Below are 22,052 nucleotides of genomic sequence, written 5' to 3' on the forward strand. Positions count from 1 at the left end.
GTGATTCTAAGCTCATGTGTGTGGCTACCTATGACTCACACAGAGACCCATACTGTAAAAAAGAGACCAAAAAACTCACACAGAGAACCACAGGCTCACACAGACCCATAAACTTACAGAGACACATAGACTCGCACGCAGACCCGTTAGACTCACATACAACTTATTGTGAGTCCAAGTCAATGAGTGTTACTTCTGTGAAGGGTTCTGTTCAAATCTGCTTCTTAATTCCGTCGGCACATTGGGACTCGTGTGAGATGTGAAATCAAGTCACACGTGATGACGACGATGATGACCATTGCTCTGACAAGTGAGAGCCAATCTCTATGCTGCGGTGATGTATCCACGGTGAGCTGAAGGCAATGCATCCCGAGAGGTTAACCAGCGTTAACCTCGTAAGTTACCGCTACGTTCAACACGAGCGCCGCCTCTTTACCCCCTCGCCGTGAGTCGGGGCGCCCTGCCGTTACCTTCAGGATAGGCTCGCAATGGATGGTAATAATTAGCGTTATACGCCGTGACATTAATTCCCGGAGCTATGCAGACGTTAGGCAATCGTCTTGGCTGTGTTTAGACTTCCAAAATTACAGTGTGCCAAGTCACGTTACGCGTTCCGTTATATTACTCCGCAGACGCACGGTGCATTCAATCTACATTGCAAACTCGTTGCTTTAGAGCTGCTTGTTGCGACCTGCTCAGCCCGCTGCTCGCAGTCCCGGCTCGGATGGGGGCAGTGAGCCCCAACCTCTTCCCCAGAACCCAGGAGCGCTGAGGTTGGACTTCGGTCGTCCGCAGAATTTCTGTACCACCACCTCTCCGCTCCATTATTGCGCTTCGTGCCTTTTAACCGGGCTCTTGACAAAAAAAATAATTTCGATTTAAAGCTTTCGTGACTGCAGGGATTCATCTTCTTGGTTCTTTCGGTAAAGAGTCATTCAGACTCTGTCTTCTCGACAGACCTGTTCTTCACCTGAGGACGGCTGCTTGCGTTGTGGCCGAAACGTCGTGAGAATTATTTTATGATGTTTTATTATTTTATTATTTCCATTCTACGTGACTTTACCGAAAGAACCAAAAAGAAAAAAAAATACTTACAAAAAATAACTTTTTGCATTTAGTTTGTTGTCATTTCCCCATGCACCTCCGATTAGCGCGGTTGGCTACATGCGGTGATGATGCACACCATGGGAAGGAATTGAACCTGGACATCCACGAATGTGGGCGCAGTGTGTGAAACACCACCACACCACCTCCAATTAGCACGGTTGGCTACGTACGTTCTACATACGTGCACACGCACACACAACAAACATCCGTACATAATGAGATTCCTGAAAGGCACAGAGACGGTACTCGAACCCAGCACGGCGGAGGTGCGGCGTTTCAAAATATTTCAGCCGTTCGTACAAATGTTTCATTCGGACTTTTCCAGCAACGCAAAGGTAAATGGGACCGGCAAGGTGGGGCGATATACGCAGACTACTGCACGAGTCGGACACCCGATGAGCACGGTTGGCTACGTACGGCGCGAAAGAAGGTCCAACGTGTACGCACGCGCGCACACGAAGCGGGCTTTGGCCCAGCGGTGGCGGGCAGCCCTGGCTCTCGCTGCTCAGCGTGCGGGTCGCGGTGGACGTCAAACACGGCCGACCCGCATTTGTATGAAGAGCTCAAACATTTCCACACGATGCCCCTCTGGCATGCTGAGTTCAAGTACAATCTCGGTGCTTTTCAGGAACGTCATAATGCACGGATGCACGTGCGTATGTTGCGCGCCTTTCGCACCGCGCGTAGACTACCATGCTCATCGCAGGTGGATGCGGTGGTGGTGGTTGGTGGTGTTTCACACGCTGCAGCCACAATCGTGGACATCTCGGTTCTATTCCTGTCCATGGTTGTGCATCACCGCCGCACGTAGCTAATCGGAGGTGCCGGGGAAAGGACAACAAACTGAACACACAATCCATAATAGAGGTGATTAGCTGTGAGCAGGAAACATGATGTGCATGCATAACGTATGTTGATTACCCTATGAATAAGCCAACCGGTAATAGCTACCCATTGTAATTCATATGCATTCATTAACCCCACGATCCCCACCCCCTAGCCTTCGCACCTGATTTATCCCGCTATTAAAGAACGAAGCAGGAGGATTTCTCCACAACTCTGTGGCTGTCGCCTGATGCTGCTGGTTGTTGTAATTACCAAGGTCACGGTACTCGAATTGTAAATATTGTGGTCGGTTTACTCTTTAACACCCAACCGGTGAGTGCTGAACTGGTAACGAATTGGCACGTTCTGTTTACGTGACCACAGCCTTACGAATTGGCTGTGTCGGGTGGTGGCGGGTTTAACGACACATTCATATTTACGCGATCTAACCTAAAAAAACCCTCTATTATGGATAATAGTGGTCGCGTGTTAAACTGAAGACAAAATGGCCGTGATGTTCGAGGTACTGAGCTACGGACGCTAAACAACGAGCGGGGTTTTAACCCCCTGCTTTTGAATGCTCTGTGTGACTGGCACCCATGTTGGAGACACAGAGCCAGCAAGGCAGAGCTCCTGCATTGCTTAGTTGCTTAGCTCCTGAAATGCTTAGCTCCTGAAATGCTTAGCTCCTGAAATGCTTAGCTCCTGAAATGCTTAGCTCCTGAAATGCTTAGCTCCTGAAATGCTTAGCTCCTGAAATGCTTAGCTCCTGAAATGCTTAGCTCCTGAAATGCTTAGCTCCTGAAATGCTTAGCTCCTGAAATGCTTAGCTCCTGAAATGCTTAGCTCCTGAAATGCTTAGCTCCTGAAATGCTTAGCTCCTGAAATGCTTAGCTCCTGAAATGCTTAGCTCCTGAAATGCTTAGCTCCTGAAATGCTTAGCTCCTGAAATGCTTAGCTCCTGAAATGCTTAGCTCCTGAAATGCTTAGCTCCTGAAATGCTTAGCTCCTGAAATGCTTAGCTCCTGAAATGCTTAGCTCCTGAAATGCTTAGCTCCTGAAATGCTTAGCTCCTGAAATGCTTAGCTCCTGAAATGCTTAGCTCCTGAAATGCTTAGCTCCTGAAATGCTTAGCTCCTGAAATGCTTAGCTCCTGAAATGCTTAGCTCCTGAAATGCTTAGCTCCTGAAATGCTTAGCTCCTGAAATGCTTAGCTCCTGAAATGCTTAGCTCCTGAAATGCTTAGCTCCTGAAATGCTTAGCTCCTGAAATGCTTAGCTCCTGAAATGCTTAGCTCCTGAAATGCTTAGCTCCTGAAATGCTTAGCTCCTGAAATGCTTAGCTCCTGAAATGCTTAGCTCCTGAAATGCTTAGCTCCTGAAATGCTTAGCTCCTGAAATGCTTAGCTCCTGAAATGCTTAGCTCCTGAAATGCTTAGCTCCTGAAATGCTTAGCTCCTGAAATGCTTAGCTCCTGAAATGCTTAGCTCCTGAAATGCTAGCTCCTGAAATGCTTAGCTCCTGAAATGCTTAGCTCCTGAAATGCTTAGCTCCTGAAATGCTTAGCTCCTGAAATGCTTAGCTCCTGAAATGCTTAGCTCCTGAAATGCTTAGCTCCTGAAATGCTTAGCTCCTGAAATGCTTAGCTCCTGAAATGCTTAGCTCCTGAAATGCTTAGCTCCTGAAATGCTTAGCTCCTGAAATGCTTAGCTCCTGAAATGCTTAGCTCCTGAAATGCTTAGCTCCTGAAATGCTTAGCTCCTGAAATGCTTAGCTCCTGAAATGCTTAGCTCCTGAAATGCTTAGCTCCTGAAATGCTTAGCTCCTGAAATGCTTAGCTCCTGAAATGCTTAGCTCCTGAAATGCTTAGCTCCTGAAATGCTTAGCTCCTGAAATGCTTAGCTCCTGAAATGCTTAGCTCCTGAAATGCTTAGCTCCTGAAATGCTTAGCTCCTGAAATGCTTAGCTCCTGAAATGCTTAGCTCCTGAAATGCTTAGCTCCTGAAATGCTTAGCTCCTGAAATGCTTAGCTCCTGAAATGCTTAGCTCCTGAAATGCTTAGCTCCTGAAATGCTTAGCTCCTGAAATGCTTAGCTCCTGAAATGCTTAGCTCCTGAAATGCTTAGCTCCTGAAATGCTTAGCTCCTGAAATGCTTAGCTCCTGAAATGCTTAGCTCCTGAAATGCTTAGCTCCTGAAATGCTTAGCTCCTGAAATGCTTAGCTCCTGAAATGCTTAGCTCCTGAAATGCTTAGCTCCTCTCCTGAAATGCTTAGCTCCTGAAATGCTTAGCTCCTGAAATGCTTAGCTCCTGAAATGCTTAGCTCCTGAAATGCTTAGCTCCTGAAATGCTTAGCTCCTGAAATGCTTAGCTCCTGAAATGCTTAGCTCCTGAAATGCTTAGCTCCTGAAATGCTTAGCTCCTGAAATGCTTAGCTCCTGAAATGCTTAGCTCCTGAAATGCTTAGCTCCTGAAATGCTTAGCTCCTGAAATGCTTAGCTCCTGAAATGCTTAGCTCCTGAAATGCTTAGCTCCTGAAATGCTGAAGAGGCAAACGTCTGCGTTGCAATCTCCCGAGCGGACGTGGGAAAGTGAATGTGTTGTGAACGAGTCTCCTTCTTCTCCTTATTGTGTTACTATGCAATGTCGATATTGAAGCAACTCAAGCGCTTGATCACCACTTCATCCAGTTCAAGCAGCCGTCCCGCTCCACCTTGTGTCCGCTAGCAAGGCACCGTCCTTATCAACGTGCTGGGACGGCTGTCTGCTGGGCAGCTCCGTAGGGGCGGCATGCAAACCATCATGTCGCCAAAGTGCCCATAGCCTGGCCAAGCTATCCAGACTGCTGCCTGTGAAGCTCGGCCCAAGGCAGTCTGGATAGCTGCTGCCACGTATGGCTGATGGGTCGTATACGGCAGAGTCTGATTTGAGTCCCAGGCTTTCTGCTGTCGAGCAAGCAGCTGATGGGATGATTCCACCACTGCGAGCTGCCACGAATGGCAGCCTTGACCTCGGCCTTTTTTTGACACGAGGAGGCCGCTCAAGTTCAAGTTTACAACTCAAAGACACTAGGACAGTCATATTTTCATTAGTTTTGCCAGTAGGGGCCAATGATTTCCGTGTGTATAACCACGATTCGTGGTGTAATTTCTTTTGCTTGCTAACTGGGGACCATGACACCTGCGACGCACGATGGGTCTGCTCTCGCGAATTACATCGGGGGGATCTTTTAATGTCCACCGCGAAACGGCCGCTGCGCGTCAACATGGCTACTACGCCCACAGCATTAACCAGGGCGGCGGCCGCCACCGGATTCGAAAACCGTGAACCTCCGCAGCAAACGACAGGACCCGGCGCTACCGGCAGGCCGCGTCACCGCCACGACAGTCGGAGGTTGTCCTGGCCGACATCTGGATCGACACACTGGTCACTGTGCGTGAGCGAAGGTGGAGTGGCCCTTACCCGTGCTTGCTGTAGGATGGCCTGAGCCTGGGCCTCCTGATTTGAAACTGCTGGGCCCTTTCCACCCTCACCACCTCCACCTCCAAACCGGAACTAGGGGGAATAAAAATACACGTACAGACACATGCGTTAATACACACACTGGCCTATTTTATTACACCCAAATACATTAAAACACACAGACAGAGATCCCCCATACAGCCTTTAACAGACTGTTTGGGCAAGCGCTGTTAGCAGCGAGCACAAGCTATCAAGGCCGGCACAGCTCACGAGGGGTTGGGTGACCAGCACCACGCCCGGCCGCCTTTGTCTCCCGAGTGGCGATGTTTACACACCGCACCAGGTACTCGTTTGAGACTGAGTCGACCTTGTGGAGGCCCAGAACCGGTTCAGATAACCGTCGCTGGCGTTGGCCGTGAGCGGCAATCTAACTCGGGTCGCCGGGATTCGTAGCGCAACGAGATAGCCACGGCACTCCTGCTCCCCACAAATAAATACACACGGAAGACAAAGACGTGGGCACACAGACGCACAGACGGAGGCGAGTGAGCAGAGGACTCACCGGCAACATGAGGACAGTCCCAGGGGGCCCAGGGAGTCCGTCGGCACCTGGTAACCCAGCGCGACCGGGAAGACCCTGCACAAGGTCGACATAATCATCGTCATCATCACTGGCAGCAACATCGTCAGTGGCAGCAACATCGTCAGCAGCAAAAACATCGTTATCGTCAATAACGGCTGCAGCATCAACTGCACCATCGTCATCATTAGCAGCAGCGTAACAGCATCATTGTCATCATCAGCAACAAAAATCATCACAATCATCATCAGTAGAAGCAACTTCATCCTCAACATTACCAATATCAGATGAAGCAAAATCATCATTATCTGTAGCAGCAACATCATCATCAGTCACAGTTATACCAACATCATCATCCATCACCACCATCATCATCAGTAACAACATCAGCATTTGATGCAACCATAGCAGCAAAGGTAGCTTTATAGCGAGCAGCAACATCACCACCATCAGCAGCACCAAATCAAAACCACCACCATCAGCAGCACCAAATCAAAATCACCACTATCGGCAGTACCACATCAAAATCACCACCATCAGCAGCACCACATCAACATCAGCACACATTGGGCAATGCCTACTAACCAACTGCACCCTAGTGATGCGACTCAATGAAGTAATATCCAACCCAGTGAACTTTTTTTATGAAACTTTGGGGGAGTTGTGAGCAGCACTTGACTGAGAGCGTTAAAGTGACATCTCCATTAGCGCCGTTAAACCAGTGGCGGCAATTCCACATTCCTTTGACGTGGACCGACATTTGCATTGGGCACAGCAGTGGTATATTTAACTGGCCGACTGAGGGATGATGGGCCAAACCGATCCCTTATTTGGGATAAAAAATTACAACCCTTCCAATGGTGACTCGACTCCTCTGACCGCTGAGGCTCGGTGCCAGATGGAAGCATGTCAGGGATTTTATTATTTTTGTTATTCTGCTTGTTTACCCAACGAGTCTCAAGACTCGTTTTCAGGAGGGTCCTGCCAAGTTTTCACAGTCAGGGGCGATTTTGCTGCTGATCCTGTTTGCGATCCCATTTGAGTAATTTTTCAGCTTTGGATATTTTGCCCATTGCCAGGAGTGCCATGGTGGCGAGATGTTAACTACCTCGCCTGGTATACAGGAGGTTGTGGGTTCGATCCCGACTCTGATCCCTGTATATTTGCAGTTTGCGTGTTCTCCCTGTAGTCGCAGAGCTTTTTCTGCGGTTACTCCGGTTTCCCCCTCCCACATTTAGAAACATGCTTTTAGTATATTTGGCTGCTGTCAATTTCCATATGATGATAAGCCACTTCGTTGAGCTATCATTTATGGCCAGGTCGCCTCTAAAAAAGAGCTACGTAGCTTAGTGGGCCTTACCTGGTAAAATAAAACAAATGTTTAGTTTTAGTTTACATCATACAGTTTTTTTTCAATTTAGCTATAGGAGGAAACCGGAGATTCTGGAGCAAACCCGCTCGTAACAATAGGGAGAACATACAAACTGCATGCAGAAATTCGCCCGAGACAGGAATAGACCGCAGGCCGGTCTTGCTGCGAGGCACGTGTGACTACGACCGCGCTGTCGCCCTGCCGCCCACAAGCAGTGACAAGAGAGCGCGTGCAAGCCTGCGACGATGAAACTCACTCTCTCTCCTGGGTCTCCGGAGGGTCCTGCAGGGCCGTGTGGACCGGGAGGACCTGGGAAGCCCTGCCCAACGACACGGAGCGCGAGACATGCCGGTGATTAAAACCACAAAGCCATGCGGGCCTCAGTACAACGCGCTCCGACAATCCAATGGTTTGCAGTGGCAATGCCAACTGCAGATGACAGCTCCCCGATATGGTTTCGGGTTGTGCCACGTGGCGTTTCGCCATGACGTCAGACGTTTCGCTCCAGGTAGCTCGGAGCTTCGTCTGTGCAACCGACATTCGAGAGAGCTCCCGGCACGTGGGGCGAAACGTTGGGACGTCATGCACCAGACCGCACGCGGTGTGACCCTAAAATGCATCGGAAAGCCGGGCAGCGTCACAACCGGGAGTGCCAACGCAGCGGCAGAACGCAACCTTCATCTTCTCTTGCAGAGGAGTCCTGAGTGAATGCAGTCTAGAACCTCAGTGAAGTTGATATTTTACTTCACAATTGCTCTCGCGATGTCACTGCTCTCCTCGTATTCAAAAACGAATGGGCTTGACACCGCAGCGATGTCACTGGAGTGCAAAAACAACAACAACAACGCCTCGAAGTCACCTTCAAGCCTTTTTCTTCGTCATTAACCGAGCTTCAAACTCGCGTTGGGCTGCTCAGAGCATGGGGCTCTAGGTAAGTGGCCTGTCTTTGCGCTGCACTGATTGGCCAATGGCTCTCTCCGAGTCTATTTATTTATTGTAAAGTGCCCTGGGTTGCTCCACATGAAGGCGTGCTATGAAACAAGACACGCTCGGTGTCCAACAGCATGGAGAAGGAATTTAACAATGAAATTGGAGGCGCTTGCCATGCGCCGTAGCAGCTACAGAATGAATATGCGGTGTGGTAAAGTGCTCTGCAGATCAATGAAGGTCAAGCTAAAAAAAATCCAAGGTAAGATCAGTTTTGTACCATCTGCTTTGTTTCAATCTTAATAGGACATTTACAATATTTATGGAGCTTTGTCAATCCACTGCTGGATGAAGGTTTCTCCACACCATGTACAGTCATGGGAGTTGTTTTTATTATACTTCACCAATGTTGGTCAGTGTGGGTTAGTGAAGGGCGGAGGGACACCGTTCTGGTTCAGCTCTCGCTCGCCACTGATGTCAGCCGTGGCTGCGAAGCAAACTTCGGTCGATGGGGTCACAGCGCATTACGCTAACCACCGCAGCATCACCGCTCCTCTCCCAGTCCTGCTATGTTCATAAGAAACTTGGGCGATGACCAAGACTACAAGTGAAAAGGTCGCCAAAAAGCCTACCTCATCTACCATTTAATTCTCCGTTAAGAGCGATTCCCAACGGCTTCGCCGTTTGAAATCGGCGGGGCGCGTTGCCATTGGCCAGCCGCCCGTACGGCCGTGACGAGGGACGTATAAGGCCACGCTGATTGGTTGAGCGCCGAGCGCGCACGGGATTGGTTGGTGTAGGGTGGTTCGTCCTGATTGGCTTAGAGTTTGAAGGCCATTGGAGAGCAGGGTTGTATGTGTGTACGTTGAACTTCTTTCGCACCGTACGTAGCCATCCGTGCCAATCGGGGGTGTGGGCGAAGGACAACAAAGCAAACACAAAAGCACTTCTGAAGAAATTAGTTTTCAATCTAGGGTCGGCGATTGGCTAAGAGTTTAGGGGGCAGTTGAGAATATTTCGAAGAAGGCCTGAAAATCATTGATAAAGGGGCGTGTGACGAGAGTTCGGGATGCTTGGAGATTGAGCTTGGCACGAGTGCGTTGGTGTTACGACCCGCATCGCATAACTCTGTGTGTATTTATATGCACAAGATAAAAAAGCAACGTTATGTCCTGATCAAACGAGCAATGAGGCGGTGATCATCTCCCATTTACAGCCCGAAGCCAGTGGTGCAATTCCACATTCCTATGACAGGAGCCGGTATATCCATAGGACCACCACTTTTAACTTAAAACAACGAAGCGTTACTATTTTACTGACTCCGGAGGAATGATGGGGCTGAGCAAACCCCCCACCAAAACCACTCGCTCTCCTACGTAGCCACGTGGTCGACGTTATATAACGAAGCAAACTTGTCTACGAATCTCCTTGCCTGCCAATTACAGCCCTGTCACCGTGCAGAGATTAGGCAGCATACGAATACATGGACAGTTTACAATTTGGATTTTGTATAGCTTCCAGAGTGCGACCGCATCTCAAAGATGCTGCACAGAACACTGGGCAAATTGATTTTATAGGTAGAGAGAGGCAGTCAGTCACACGCAGAGGAGATATGTAAGGTGTTGAGTTTGGACTGCAGCAGGGATCAACAGCATGGATGTCTGCGGGAAAAGAGTTCCAGGTGAAAGGGGCAGCAGATGATGATGAACAACCTCCCCCTGAATGTTGATTGGGGGTGTTTTTACAACAATAAAATACGCCTTGTTTAAGTCCATCATTAACACGTTCTGACTCATCGTCCTTTGACCTCGATGAAATAAATGGTGACTAAATGTCAATCGCAATGACTGCCGCGCCACCGGACGGACAAAAGTGCGGTGGCGTTGAAGTTTAGATAGATGGCGGGTACCCGAAGCTTCCTCGTGCTGTGCCGCTTTATTAATGAGCGCCCCGGTAAGGTGTTTGTAGGTTGTAGGGGTCGGGCGGGTGGGTGGGTGGTAGGCAGCAGACCAGGACCGTGGCTCCAGCTACCCCGGGGGGGGGGGGGGCTACCCTCGTCCACGCTCGACACCTCCGCCCGTCTCGTGGACTCGGCCGCCTCGACTGACTTCAGTCTCTTCCGCGTTCAACCACCACGGCGCCGCACGTCAGGGCACCCTGCCTACCGTTTCACTTTGGTATTCCCTGCCATCGTTTACCTTATACACCCCTAAGCTTTTATAAAACGACGACAAACAACAACAACAACCTTGCTCAATTCAAGAAACGTGTTACAACTTGATGACGGTGCTGTTCGTTGTTGTCCGCTTTGTATATATTTTTTCCATTTGGGCCATGTGTGCTCAGCAACTGCATTAATGAAATGAATACGTGGAAAACACTCCATTTGATGGCTCTGAGTCAGCAGACGAAATTCCACATTCCTATAACAGGTGACAGTTTATCCACAGCACAAATTACTTTTACTTTCTACATGATGATGATAATGATTAGCTGAGTAGACCTCCATTCAAGATTTGACCTCGGGTGCTTCTGTGAGCCAAGTGCTCCGGACACACTGACACCCAACCAAAGCCATGAGATGTCATCTACACCAACCGTGGTCTATCTACTGCTGGGATAAAGGCCTGGCCATGTCATTCACCGTGGCCCTGCGATGCCACAGCCATTGATCTCCCTCCTGCACACGAGCTACCTCACATCACCCCATTGATCTCCCTCCTGCACACGAGATACCTCACATCGCCCCATTGATCTCCCTCCTGCACACGAGCTACCTCACATCGCTCCATCTGCACCGTGGTTGTCGTCATCTCACGCGCGTTTCCCTCCTTAGGCTGCCGTTTTGTCGCAGCGCTCACCCGTGAACCATCGTCCGTTCGAGCGAAGCGCCCCACCCAAGCCCATTGGCTATCCTGAACAGTCCCAGATGGCGTCTCAGATGATGTCTACGATTTACATTCGGACCCGGATCCATGCGTTCCTTCTTTCCGTCTCTCCGCGTAATCGCAAGCATGTAACCTCTCCACACTTCTTTGCGCTTCCTTAATTTGTGTTTAATCTGCTATGTGGGTGTCCATGTGTGGATATAAATATGCTTAATAATAAATAATAATGTAGAACTCACCATAGGTCCCTCAAGGCCTGGAGGTCCCTCAAAAAGCATTCCCTGTTTGAGAGAGGAAATAAAATACAACAGCCAGTCCATCAAGCGAGTCTTCATCTTGAAACAAAAATCGTTGACCACGTGCTTTCATTTCGGTGCAGCATTGGCCGCTGTTAATATTGACGTCTTAAAGTGGTGCGTCTAGGACAGCGTTCTTCATTGCAAGGCCCGCGGGCCCCAGAAATCTCCTGGTGGCTTTTAGTGCGGCCCCTGACGATATACAACAAATGAGACCACCACCCAACATCATCAACATCGTGCTGCTGTCAAACTCCCAATGGTTTCAAATAATGTGGCGGCCCACACTGGTGATGTATTATCGGCGAAAGTAAAGTAAAACCCATGTGAGACTAGGCTCTGGGAAAAGCTGTCTCGGGTGTGGACCAATCAACTTCAAGGACAGTGCACATTATCAGAGTTGTGTTTTTTGTTGGCATTATGACTGCAGGTATTGTGGTCTATGCAAACATGACTCCTTGTAAAAAAGGTGTCAGTTTTGTTGCCAGATAGAAGGGTAAAAAAACTATTATCATATTTTTACTGGCAAATGAGGTTCCAATGGTGTAAATGCTTACCCCGAGCTCTCATACTCTGATGGTGCATTGTCTTTGAGTTGTGCGCCTTTTGGCGTCATCTGGTCCAACCCATGTGAGACCAGGCTCTGGGGAAAGCTGTCTCGGGTGTGGACCAATCAACTTCAAGGACAGTGCACATTATCAGAGTTGTGTTTTTTGTTTGCATTATGACTGCAGGTATTGTGGTCTATGCAAACATGACTCCTTGTAAAAAAGGTGTCCGTTTTGTTGCCAGATAGAAGGGCAAAAAAACAATTATAACACTTAGCACGTGGAAGTGGAAAAAAACAACGAAACAACTCTCTTACAGGCTCCACAATCGCCGGTTCTCCCTTCTGGCCTTTCTCTCCTTTGTGTCCACCGAAGGCCTGGAGACAGACAACAGAGGAACGACTATCAGCACCGACTAAAATTACGATGAGAAAAAAAATCACAAACGTCATAACCTCATGGTTTATTCTTGAAATCGGGATCTTTGCAGGAGGAGGAATATGATAAGTCGTTTATGAGTCTCTACTTCACAGATGTCCAGTAGGGAAGGGTCAGCGAAGCTATAGCAACAAACAATACAACAACAACAACACGATAGTTTACCGATAAAAGTGCAAAACAGAACAAAAGGTAAGCGAATCACTAAATATAATGTCAAAGTAAATAAAATAAAAAATGTTTTGTAAGTCTGATTTATCAAGCTTGGCCAAGGCAGCAAAAGCAGCAAAAGAGTCCCAGACCACACCAAGACAGCGCCATGCAGCAGTAGTCCCTCCATACAATGGCACATTGACAAGGCACTGAGCCTCCCTTGCAGTGCATCTCCAGGTACACAAAGGTGGCATGTGAGGTGACTACTAAGGAGTGAAGTAACTACAGAACCAAAATACGACGTCTAAAAAACAAATGCGGTATTAACAATGTGCTCAACAAACGATAATAAGGTGTAGTGATCACTCCCAGAATGCATTTCGTAACGTACCGTAGATGCATTAAGACACACCGTACAGCAGTTACGGCTACATAGCACCGTGGCGGTGTTTCTGAGCGTGAATATCGATGAGTTGTTCTGCCTGACGGAGCTCAAAACTCGCGTGAAAGCGTCCGGGATGTAGCAACGAGGTGGGTGCAGGAAAGAGGGGGCCACAGGAAGATCAGGAGCGATGGAGGCTCAGGAGGAGGTAAGACAATCCAGGAGTGCAGGAGTAGGAGGATGAGTGGGAAGAGGAGGAGACATGGAGCAGTCGGGTAGGAGCGGAGGAGGGAGAGGAGGGTGAGCAGAGCGAGTGGCTGGGAAGCGTTGGCCGCTCACCTCCCCCGTCTCAATGATGCTGGGCAGCTCTGCGCCGGCCTCGCCCTTGGCCCTGCCGGCCGTGGGGTTGTATCCGTAGTCGTAATCCTTGTAGTCGTCCAAGCGGTCGAAGTCGTGCTCCTCCTCGTTGGTGCCGTACTCCACCGCGAAGTCGTCCCCCTGCCCCGTACGGGCGGCACAGCGTGGGAGAGGACCCCTCAGTCAGCGTACCGCTCGCTCCACACACACACCCCCCCCAGCCCCCCAATAGGCCCGCACCACCGCTCAAGCGTAGGCACACAGTGGAAATTCCACATTCCTATACCGGTGGCTTGGGGGGGGGCAATTTGTCTACAGAATGTTGTTTGTGACAATTCACTCAGTGGTGGTCTATAAACTAAACTGGCCCGTTGACTAAACTAGGCAGCGACACACTCCGCTGCTGCTGATAGTGAAGTTGTAGTTGATGCTTTTGCATCTACATCAGCTGACATATGAAAGAAGAAGAATTCAACAAGTATTTTTTATCGATGGGCCAGTATAAATGTTTTTTTTTAAATGCTCAACCAGAGCTATTAATACTTCATTACTTGGATTGCCTTTGTATTGTTCACCTTTTTTCCGTTCTCTGGTGTAACACTGGAGTGGACTCATGACAAGTAAGAGCCATAGCACGCGGTATACTGGATGTGGTGTGCTGGGTACATAAATATATTTCAGGTCATCAACCCAGATAGACCCAGGTGAAATTAAGCCTCCGATTGTGCCATAAGTTTTCTCGCCATTCTAAAACATCACGCGAACATAACACTCGCCCGCTCAATCGCGCCGCCGGTAATTGTCTGTGCCATTGATTCTGCATTCTAACGTGGCTGGAGTCACGATGGTGACAATGATTACATTCACATTGAGCCGTTTGGTGACAAAAACGAGGGTAATTAAAAAAAAACATCGCGTGGTGAATGAGTACAATGGGTGAAACTGTCTTCCCTCTATCCAAAAAGACTCAATCCTGTTTGCGAACGGGATGCGGTGTGCACGTACCATCTCGTGAATACATCAGTGAATTCGCGTGGTTTTTCCGTGAGCTGCGTGTGAAGGAATCCACCCAATCTCAGCTATAATCAGGGCACTGACCACGAGGACAGGGCCGTCGCTCGCTGCACACGACGCCGGTCGTCGCCGCCGCCGCCACAACCGCAGAGGAGCAATCCGATTCGAGCTTGTAAAATTGTGCTCGTGCATTCTCGTTCCATGGAGCCGAGCTAGTTTCTCCCACTCCTGCCATTAACCGTGGCTTGCTGGGATTATCGGGAAATTGGCGACTCACAACCAGCGATCAATTGTTAGACGGCAATTTACTATTCGTGGCGAGGTGGCGGTAAAGTTACCAGACCGCTTGCCTGGCCGGCCTAGGTGGCACGTTGAGGCCACGTCCCATTATGAGTTCTTTCGGATAGGAAGTGAACAGCGACGATGACGACGACGGCGAGGAGGAGGGGTGGGATAAACGATAGCGATGTGTTCGCATCATACCCCTGTTTTATTTGAAGACAACGGCGTCGATGGCGACCCCTTGCCTCCGTAGTCGTAGGTGTCCTCACCGGTGGCGTATTCGTCGTCGCTCTTGTCATCGGACTTCTGCTCACGACAGCGGGAGGCATCGGTGAGCCGCGTCGCTTCCCTGCCTTCGGTAAAACCCACGTAAACTTTGCACTGAAACTAATTTTTATTTGACCAGGTAAGGCACCACTGAGCTATATGGCTCTTTTTCAGAAGCGACCTCATAGCTCTAAATGTGGAGGAGAAAAATAACGGAGAACCTGGAGTAGAATCCACGAAACCACGGAGAGAGAGAACATGCAAACTCCAAATATACAGCAGCAGGCGTTAGGGTCGGGATCGAACCCACGACCTCCTGGACAGCAGGCGAGGTCGTTGACATCTCCTAGTCACCGTGGCATCCCGTGGGCTCCAGGTTGAGGAAGCTACAAACTCCGGCGCGGGTTTTTCCAGTCTCGCGTGAGCCACGCTGGCGGTGGACTTATTAAGGACGGCTGCAGTGGTTGTTGTAGTTCAAGCAGAAAAACGGAGATCGAACATCTGGCTAAAGACGGTGGTCAGGGCTCTCGGGTTTGATGGCACATCGTGCGATGTGCACGCGCTAACAGGAAGCCACTGGCAGCTATGCAATTTCAAATCTAGATTGACAACCCATTTTATAGGAACTCCTTTTTGTGTTTAGTTTGTTGCCCTTTTGCCGCACCTCCGACGAGCACGGTTGGCTACGTACGGTGCGAAAGAAGTTCAACATATATACATTACGTAGTGGGCTTAGCAATTGCGGAACTGAGGTCTGTTGATAAGCCCAGGAGTGACACGCCAAACACAGCGGTGACTCCAGTGCATGGTGATTTGAAGTGATTGTGGATTTTATAAATATATCGTTAACACAAAGTTGCTAAGTACAGGCCAACAACAAACAGCAGCGGTATCAAAGTTGTAAGCTATCTTTGTGATGCTGCTGCCGCTGCGTTGGCAGTGGTGCATCAATGACAATCAACAACAACTCAACACATTCATCAACGACGCTGCCTTAAAACGGGAAAAAATACAGAATGGGTGACCAGTGTGTGACTGAGTGATTGGGTGAGTGGCAAGGAAGTGAGTGAGAGAATGGGCGAGCGAATAGCCGAGTGGGTGAGCGAGCAAGTCGGCGTTACCACGGGGGACCAGGGGTCGCTGGTTGCCGTGACGATGGGGTCGAACGTCACGTCATCGGTCTTGTACTCGGTGGGGCTCTCATCCTCGGGGCTGCCCTCCTGCGAGGAGGACACGGCGACAGTTGGGAACGACCGACTCCTCAAAGCAAACCGCCCCCCGTGGCCTCGCGCTCAAGTCAGTAAGGGTTGGCGATGTACGGTGCGAAAGAAGTTCAACATGTATGTTGCTGGAATTTCCACGTTGTCATGGGTGAGGCCAGGATTGCCACGATTGCCTTACCAACAGAGTGCTACTCGTTTTATCCACCCCGTCGATCCCCGACTGGACTATGTGCTTGCGACCTTCTGATCACGAGAGTTGGTCCGATTGCAGTCTCAGCGGCCGACGGGATGATCGTGAAACTAGCGAAGTAAGTGACGACGGCGCTCTCGGTGGCACTAAAGTTTGGACGTCTCCGTGAGTCCCGACAGACGTGAATAAATCCGCCCCGGTGGATATATGACACATTTAAAGAAAGCACGTGGAGTTTTACATCGTAATTCACTTCACCGCAATGATGCAGACTTTTGTGAACGTACCACGGGTTTGAATCCATCTGTGGGCTTTTCCTTATTCTCGTCTGTGTATTCATAGTCGTACTCCAGCTCCCCTTCGTAATACTGTGAAGGCAAAGGCGCGCGCACGCGTACCGTAACGCACACACACGGCGACGGACACAATATCAGGGGGTGGCAGGGTTCAAGCCCTGGACAGGCAGGGTTCAAGCCTTCTACAGGCAGGGTTCAAGCCCTGGATAGGCAGGGTTCAAGCCCTGGGCAGGCAGGGTTCAAGCCTTGTACAGGCAGGGTTCATGCCCTGGACAGGCAGGGTTCAAGCCCTGGACAGGCAGGGTTCAAGCCCTGGACAGGCAGGGTTCAAGCCTTGTACAGGCAGGGTTCAAGCCCTGGACAGGCAGGGTTCAAGCCCTGGACAGGCAGGGTTCAAGCCCTGGACAGGCAGGGTTCAAGCCCTGGACAGGCAGGGTTCAAGCCTTCTAGGCAGGGTTCAAGCCCTGGACAGGCAGGGTTCAAGCCCTGGACAGGCAGGGTTCAAGCCCTGGACACGGCAGGTTTCATGCCCTGGACAGGCAGGGTTCAAGCCTTGTACAGGCAGGGTTCAAGCCCTGGACAGGCAGGGTTCAAGCCCTGGACAGGCAGGGTTCAAGCCCTGGACACGGCAGGATTCATGCCCTGGACAGGCAGGGTTCAAGCCCTGGGCAGGCAGGGTTCAAGCCCTGAACAGGCAGGGTTCAAGCCCTGGGCAGGCAGGGTTCAAGCCCTGGACAGGCAGGGTTCAAGCCCTGGGCAGGCAGGGTTCAAGCCCTGGGCAGGCAGGGTTCAAGCCCTGGACAGGCAGGGTTCAACCTTGTACAGGCAGGGTTCAAGCCCTGGACAGGCAGGGTTCAAGCCCTGGGCAGGCAGGGTTCAAGCCCTGGGCAGGCAGGGTTCAAGCCTTGTACAGGCAGAGTTCATGCCTTGTACAGGCAGGGTTAAAGCCCTAGACAGGCAGGGTTCAAGACCTGGACAGGCAGGGTTCAAGCCCTGGACAGGCAGGGTTCAAGCCCTGGACAGGCAGGGTTCAAGCCTTGTACAGGCAGGGTTCAAGCCCTGGACAGGCAGGGTTCAAGCCCTGGACAGGCAGGGTTCAAGCCCTGGACAGGCAGGGTTCAAGCCATGGACAGGAAGGGTTCAAGCCCTGAGCAGGCAGGGTTCATGCCCTGGACAAGCAGAGTTCACGCCCTGGACAGGCAGGGTTCAAGCCCTGTACAGGCAGGGTTCAAGCCATGGACAGGAAGGGTTCAAGCCCTGGACAGGCAGGGTTCAAGCCCTGGACAGGCACGATTCAAGCCCTGGACAGGCAGGGTTCATGCCCTGGACAGGCAGGGTTCAAGCCCTGGACAGGCAGGGTTCAAGCCCTGGTCAGGCAGGGTTCAAGCCCTAGATCTTGGGCATCTCACGAGAGCCTTATAACATCCCTTGTCGGAGCGCTGAGCGAAGCGCTGCCGGGATTTCTAAGTTTGAATCGAGGTAGCAGCCCGACTGTGATGAATCCGGGCGGTGAAGCTGCAACGATTTGACTCGTTTATCAATGACGCAGAAAAACACAAACCGGCCGTTACGGTGAATGTGTCGTCCCATTCAGTTGAGCTCACCGCAGCCGGGAAGATGAATACGTTACATTTTGCCGACACGGCGTGAGGAACAGCGTAGCGTTGATACGATGCGTACATTAAACACGCGAGCAAGAACGTTTTGCGAGGACACCCCCCTGTCAAGTCATCCAGGCTAAAGGGGGAAACCATTCCATTAAGTCTGGGGCGGCCGGGCGTGGGGTAGAAGAGTGGAGGGGTGGAAGGAGGAGGGTGAGGGGGGGACAACTTAATAAAAACAAGTTAACGAGTTACCTCAGAATTATCAACAACACATTTTTTAAAGTGACAAAATGGCCCCCGGGGGATCAGCCAGCTCGGCAGACGAGGCTTCGTCACACCGTTTGCCCGCAGGCACCATCATCTAGGGGAATCAAACCCTTGCAAAACTACAACGCCCGTGCCCAAACGTAGCAGGACACACTCAGGGAGAGGTCTTGGATCCGTTTGGCTTTGTTGTTGATGCATTGGCCAAGCTTGATAAATGAGACGTATCATTGTTTTTATTTATATGTAGTGACTTGCTTTTCTTTTTTTTTCTATTTCACACTCCTATCGTTGTTGTTGTTGTATTGTTTGTTGTTGTAACTTTGCTGACTGACCCCGTGCCCATGCTGGACGTCTGTGAAAAAGAGCTTCATGGCTCATCGGATTCCTCCTCCTCGAGTCTAATTTCAAGATTGTGATAGACTCTGCTGCTCTTCCACTGAGGGAAAACATCTTACGGGCAGACCTGGCGTGAGGGGTGGGCAATTAGAGCGCCCGCCCACAGCACTAAGCTGTGGGGTTTGGGGAGGGGGGGGGCGATTAAATTTTACGACGAGAGGAAACTTTGTCGTGCTTGCCAAATATTCCGGATGCATTACGTGGCGTCATTTTCAAGTACACGAGTCACATGACGGACAACAAACGAAAACATATGACCGGGTGGTAACCAGATTATTACCGAGAAGAGAAGCTAACGTCTGTGTGTGCGGAGGGTGCCGTTTGTGTTATGCCCGGACCTAATAATTGGGGCAGCTTTACTTATCGACGGGAGCATATTGAGGTGGCCGGGTGGCTCAGAGGTCAGAGGTCAGGGCGCTGATCCGGCACTGCTGAGGTCCTGGGTTCAATTGCAGGCAGCTGCCTGTGATTAAACCAGGGCCCCAAGTGTCGCGAGCTGATGGTGTCAGCACCGGCACCAATGAAAGAAAACACTCATCAGATTATCGTTTCTGTACTTAGTTTGCCTAACGTCCAGCTCTGAGAAATTAAATATTTATTTTTCTCCCATGGACCAGAGATCTCAGAGGTAGAGGTGGATATAGAAACTTTCCAAGCGTTTTAAATTGGGCCATATATAAAAAAATTCGTATTAACATAAATCAATGCATTTTCTCTGGTAAATATCAATCAAACACCGATTTTCTAGGTTTCCAGGTGGGGGTGTTTGATCACTCCCATCCCACCCACCCTTTCGATGTGCCGCTGCTCAGACATCGTTCTGTAGTATCCACTTCTGTGGGCCATTCTCTAACACAAATTGCTGCACTGCTCATGTCCACGTAGATTTTCCATCTCGTGGCCATGCATATGGCTTCAAGTTGCCGAACAAATACATTTAAGAGGTCGCACTCATTACACACAAAGTGCTTCCGACAAATTGATCACAACACCTCGCTGATCTCGTCAAAGAGCATAAACCATCATCACACCAACTCCTCCGGTGGTCATCCTCTTGGCTACGCCATCGAACGAAGACGGTTACCACATCGCACGCTTTCAGATGCGCTTCTGCGGTCGTCTGGAATGCTCTTCCTTCCGATATTAGGAACGCGCTGGAGCTACGCACGCTTAAATCAACTAGATTGAAAACTGATTTCTTTAGAACTGCTTTTTGTGTTCAGTTTGTTATCCTTCCCACGCATCTCCGATTAGCACGGTTGGCTACATACGGTGCGAAAGAAGTTCAACATACTTGCATACGTGACGCCACGCGCACAATCAGGAGAAGCGGGGGGGGGGGGGGGGGGGGGGATAAACCTGCGGTGGAAATGACGGAAAAGTCGAGAACTTTTTTAAACGGGGCTGTCGATCTCACCTCTCCGCCTCGCTCGCCGGGGTCCTGTGACTGCGTCCCTCGTTGTCTGGGGGTGTCGCAGTCCGGGCTGTAGCGTTCACAGTAGTCCAGGGCTGCCCGGTGGTCCGGCACGATCATCAACTGCTGGATCTCTCCCTGCGACACGGGGGAACACAGTTGCCGTGAGCATCGCCATCATCGTTACACCACCGTCGTTCTCACAATGTCGTCGTCAGCGTCACCATCGCGGGAGGGTCGCCACCTCTGAGGTTGAGAAATTAAGCTGATACTTAATTTGGAGCTTTCGTGACTGCAGGAATTACTCTTTGGTTCTTTCGGTAAAGTCACGTATAAAGAGAAAATAATAAATTAAATACTAGCATACAAGAATTATGGAACGGTTTACGAATTTGAGTGTCATCCATTACGCAAATTCATGAAGCGTTCCATATTTTTGTATGCTAGTATTTAATTTATTATTTTCTCTTTATTCGTGACTTTACCGAAAGAACCAAAGATAAATTAATCTGATGTATCGTGGGGAGAAGAATATCTCACGATACCCGATGAAGGGAGTGTTACAAGCGGCTATTTTTATTTTGATAGCTTATGCTAGTTTAACCGAGAAAACACACCTCGCTGGCAAGTTGTCACAGTAGTGGGCATATATTGCTGCCGTGTGTATTCCCAATTGAGTAATTTGCAAGCAAAATTTTTCAGCATCAGAATATGTTGGCCAATGGCAGGTGTGTATGGCTTTTATTTTTAGCCATTGGAGAAAAAAAGGGGGAATTAACCCGGAGGAAACCCATGCAGAACAGGAGGAGAACGTTACTAACTCCTCACGGGAAGATGCCCCGAGTCGGGAAGTGAATCTAAGGCCCTTTTTTTCTTCCGTGACGCACTGCAAGTGTCACCACTCTGCTGCCAGGTAATCGCATCGTCTTACATTCAAGTTCAAGTTCATTTAGTAGGTATAGCCCTGTGAGCCATTCGGCTCTTGAATCGGGTGCAACCGCAAAAAACAAAAACATGAACAAAAAACATCTTAAAGTGACTATGTGACTGAGTGCAAACAGAAAATCCAAGAAAAGACAGTAAAATACATGTCCCGAGAAGACTTGCAACATTCACAGGACAGCAGCTATCTCAAAAAGACGACGATCCTAGGAACCCCTATCACCGTCGCAATAGAAAGGAAAATCTTAAAGCTCTGATCAGCATCATGCGGTCATTGATTGTTAGAAAATCATTACAACATTATACAAACACTCCCACCATCATCGTCATCATCACCGAATTACTGTCACGAAACCAACAATTAATTACGACCATAAACCATCGTCGTTTAATAATTCTTATTGTAGTGTCATGCAAGCATTAAAATGATCATAAATCCATTTTCATCAATGTCAGAAATATATCATTAAATTAACATATTATGATGATCACAATCAAATCATTATCATCATTATAAAAGTAGAGTGCTATATTGGTGCTTTTACAAGTGCCTTATCATCATAAAATCACCATCATTAACTAATCACCATAAAACCAACTTATTTTTCATCATCATTAATTTAACAATTTCATCACAAATACCATGTTTAACCTCCGAGAAGAGACAACCCAGCACGCCACATAACGAAACCAATGCCATGTTCCGTAATGACTGGGAGACTAAAGCAGGTCACGTGGTGAGCTGACAGCCCCTCCCACGTTTACATTGCCACACCCACCCAACCACTAGCACTGCAAACACAGCGGACTGGTTTTCATAGCA

At 49.6% G+C, this 22,052-nt stretch overlaps 2 protein-coding genes across 3 annotated transcripts in view; one reads left to right on the plus strand and one right to left on the minus strand.

The window, feature by feature from the left end:
• Positions 1–22,052, minus strand: part of LOC133354779 (collagen alpha-1(V) chain-like) — a 278,739-nt gene that overhangs the window by 166,209 nt on the left and 90,478 nt on the right. For both annotated transcript variants that reach the window (XM_061571899.1, XM_061571897.1), the window contains exons 5-14: positions 20,291–20,425; positions 16,598–16,678; positions 16,019–16,117; positions 14,832–14,936; positions 13,317–13,475; positions 12,322–12,381; positions 11,400–11,441; positions 7,602–7,664; positions 5,956–6,030; positions 5,394–5,486 (exon numbers count right to left, since the gene is read on the minus strand). In XM_061571899.1, the coding sequence (XP_061427883.1) occupies positions 5,394–5,486; positions 5,956–6,030; positions 7,602–7,664; positions 11,400–11,441; positions 12,322–12,381; positions 13,317–13,475; positions 14,832–14,936; positions 16,019–16,117; positions 16,598–16,678; positions 20,291–20,425 (912 nt within the window). The remainder of the gene's footprint in view (positions 1–5,393; positions 5,487–5,955; positions 6,031–7,601; positions 7,665–11,399; positions 11,442–12,321; positions 12,382–13,316; positions 13,476–14,831; positions 14,937–16,018; positions 16,118–16,597; positions 16,679–20,290; positions 20,426–22,052) is intronic.
• Positions 1–22,052, plus strand: part of LOC133354780 (uncharacterized) — a 417,798-nt gene that overhangs the window by 98,882 nt on the left and 296,864 nt on the right. The window lies entirely within an intron of this gene.

The sequence above is a fragment of the Lethenteron reissneri genome, chromosome 48 (genome assembly GCF_015708825.2).
Source record: "Lethenteron reissneri isolate LAM-NWPU_2019-01 chromosome 48, ASM1570882v1, whole genome shotgun sequence".
Lineage (NCBI taxonomy): Eukaryota > Metazoa > Chordata > Hyperoartia > Petromyzontiformes > Petromyzontidae > Lethenteron > Lethenteron reissneri.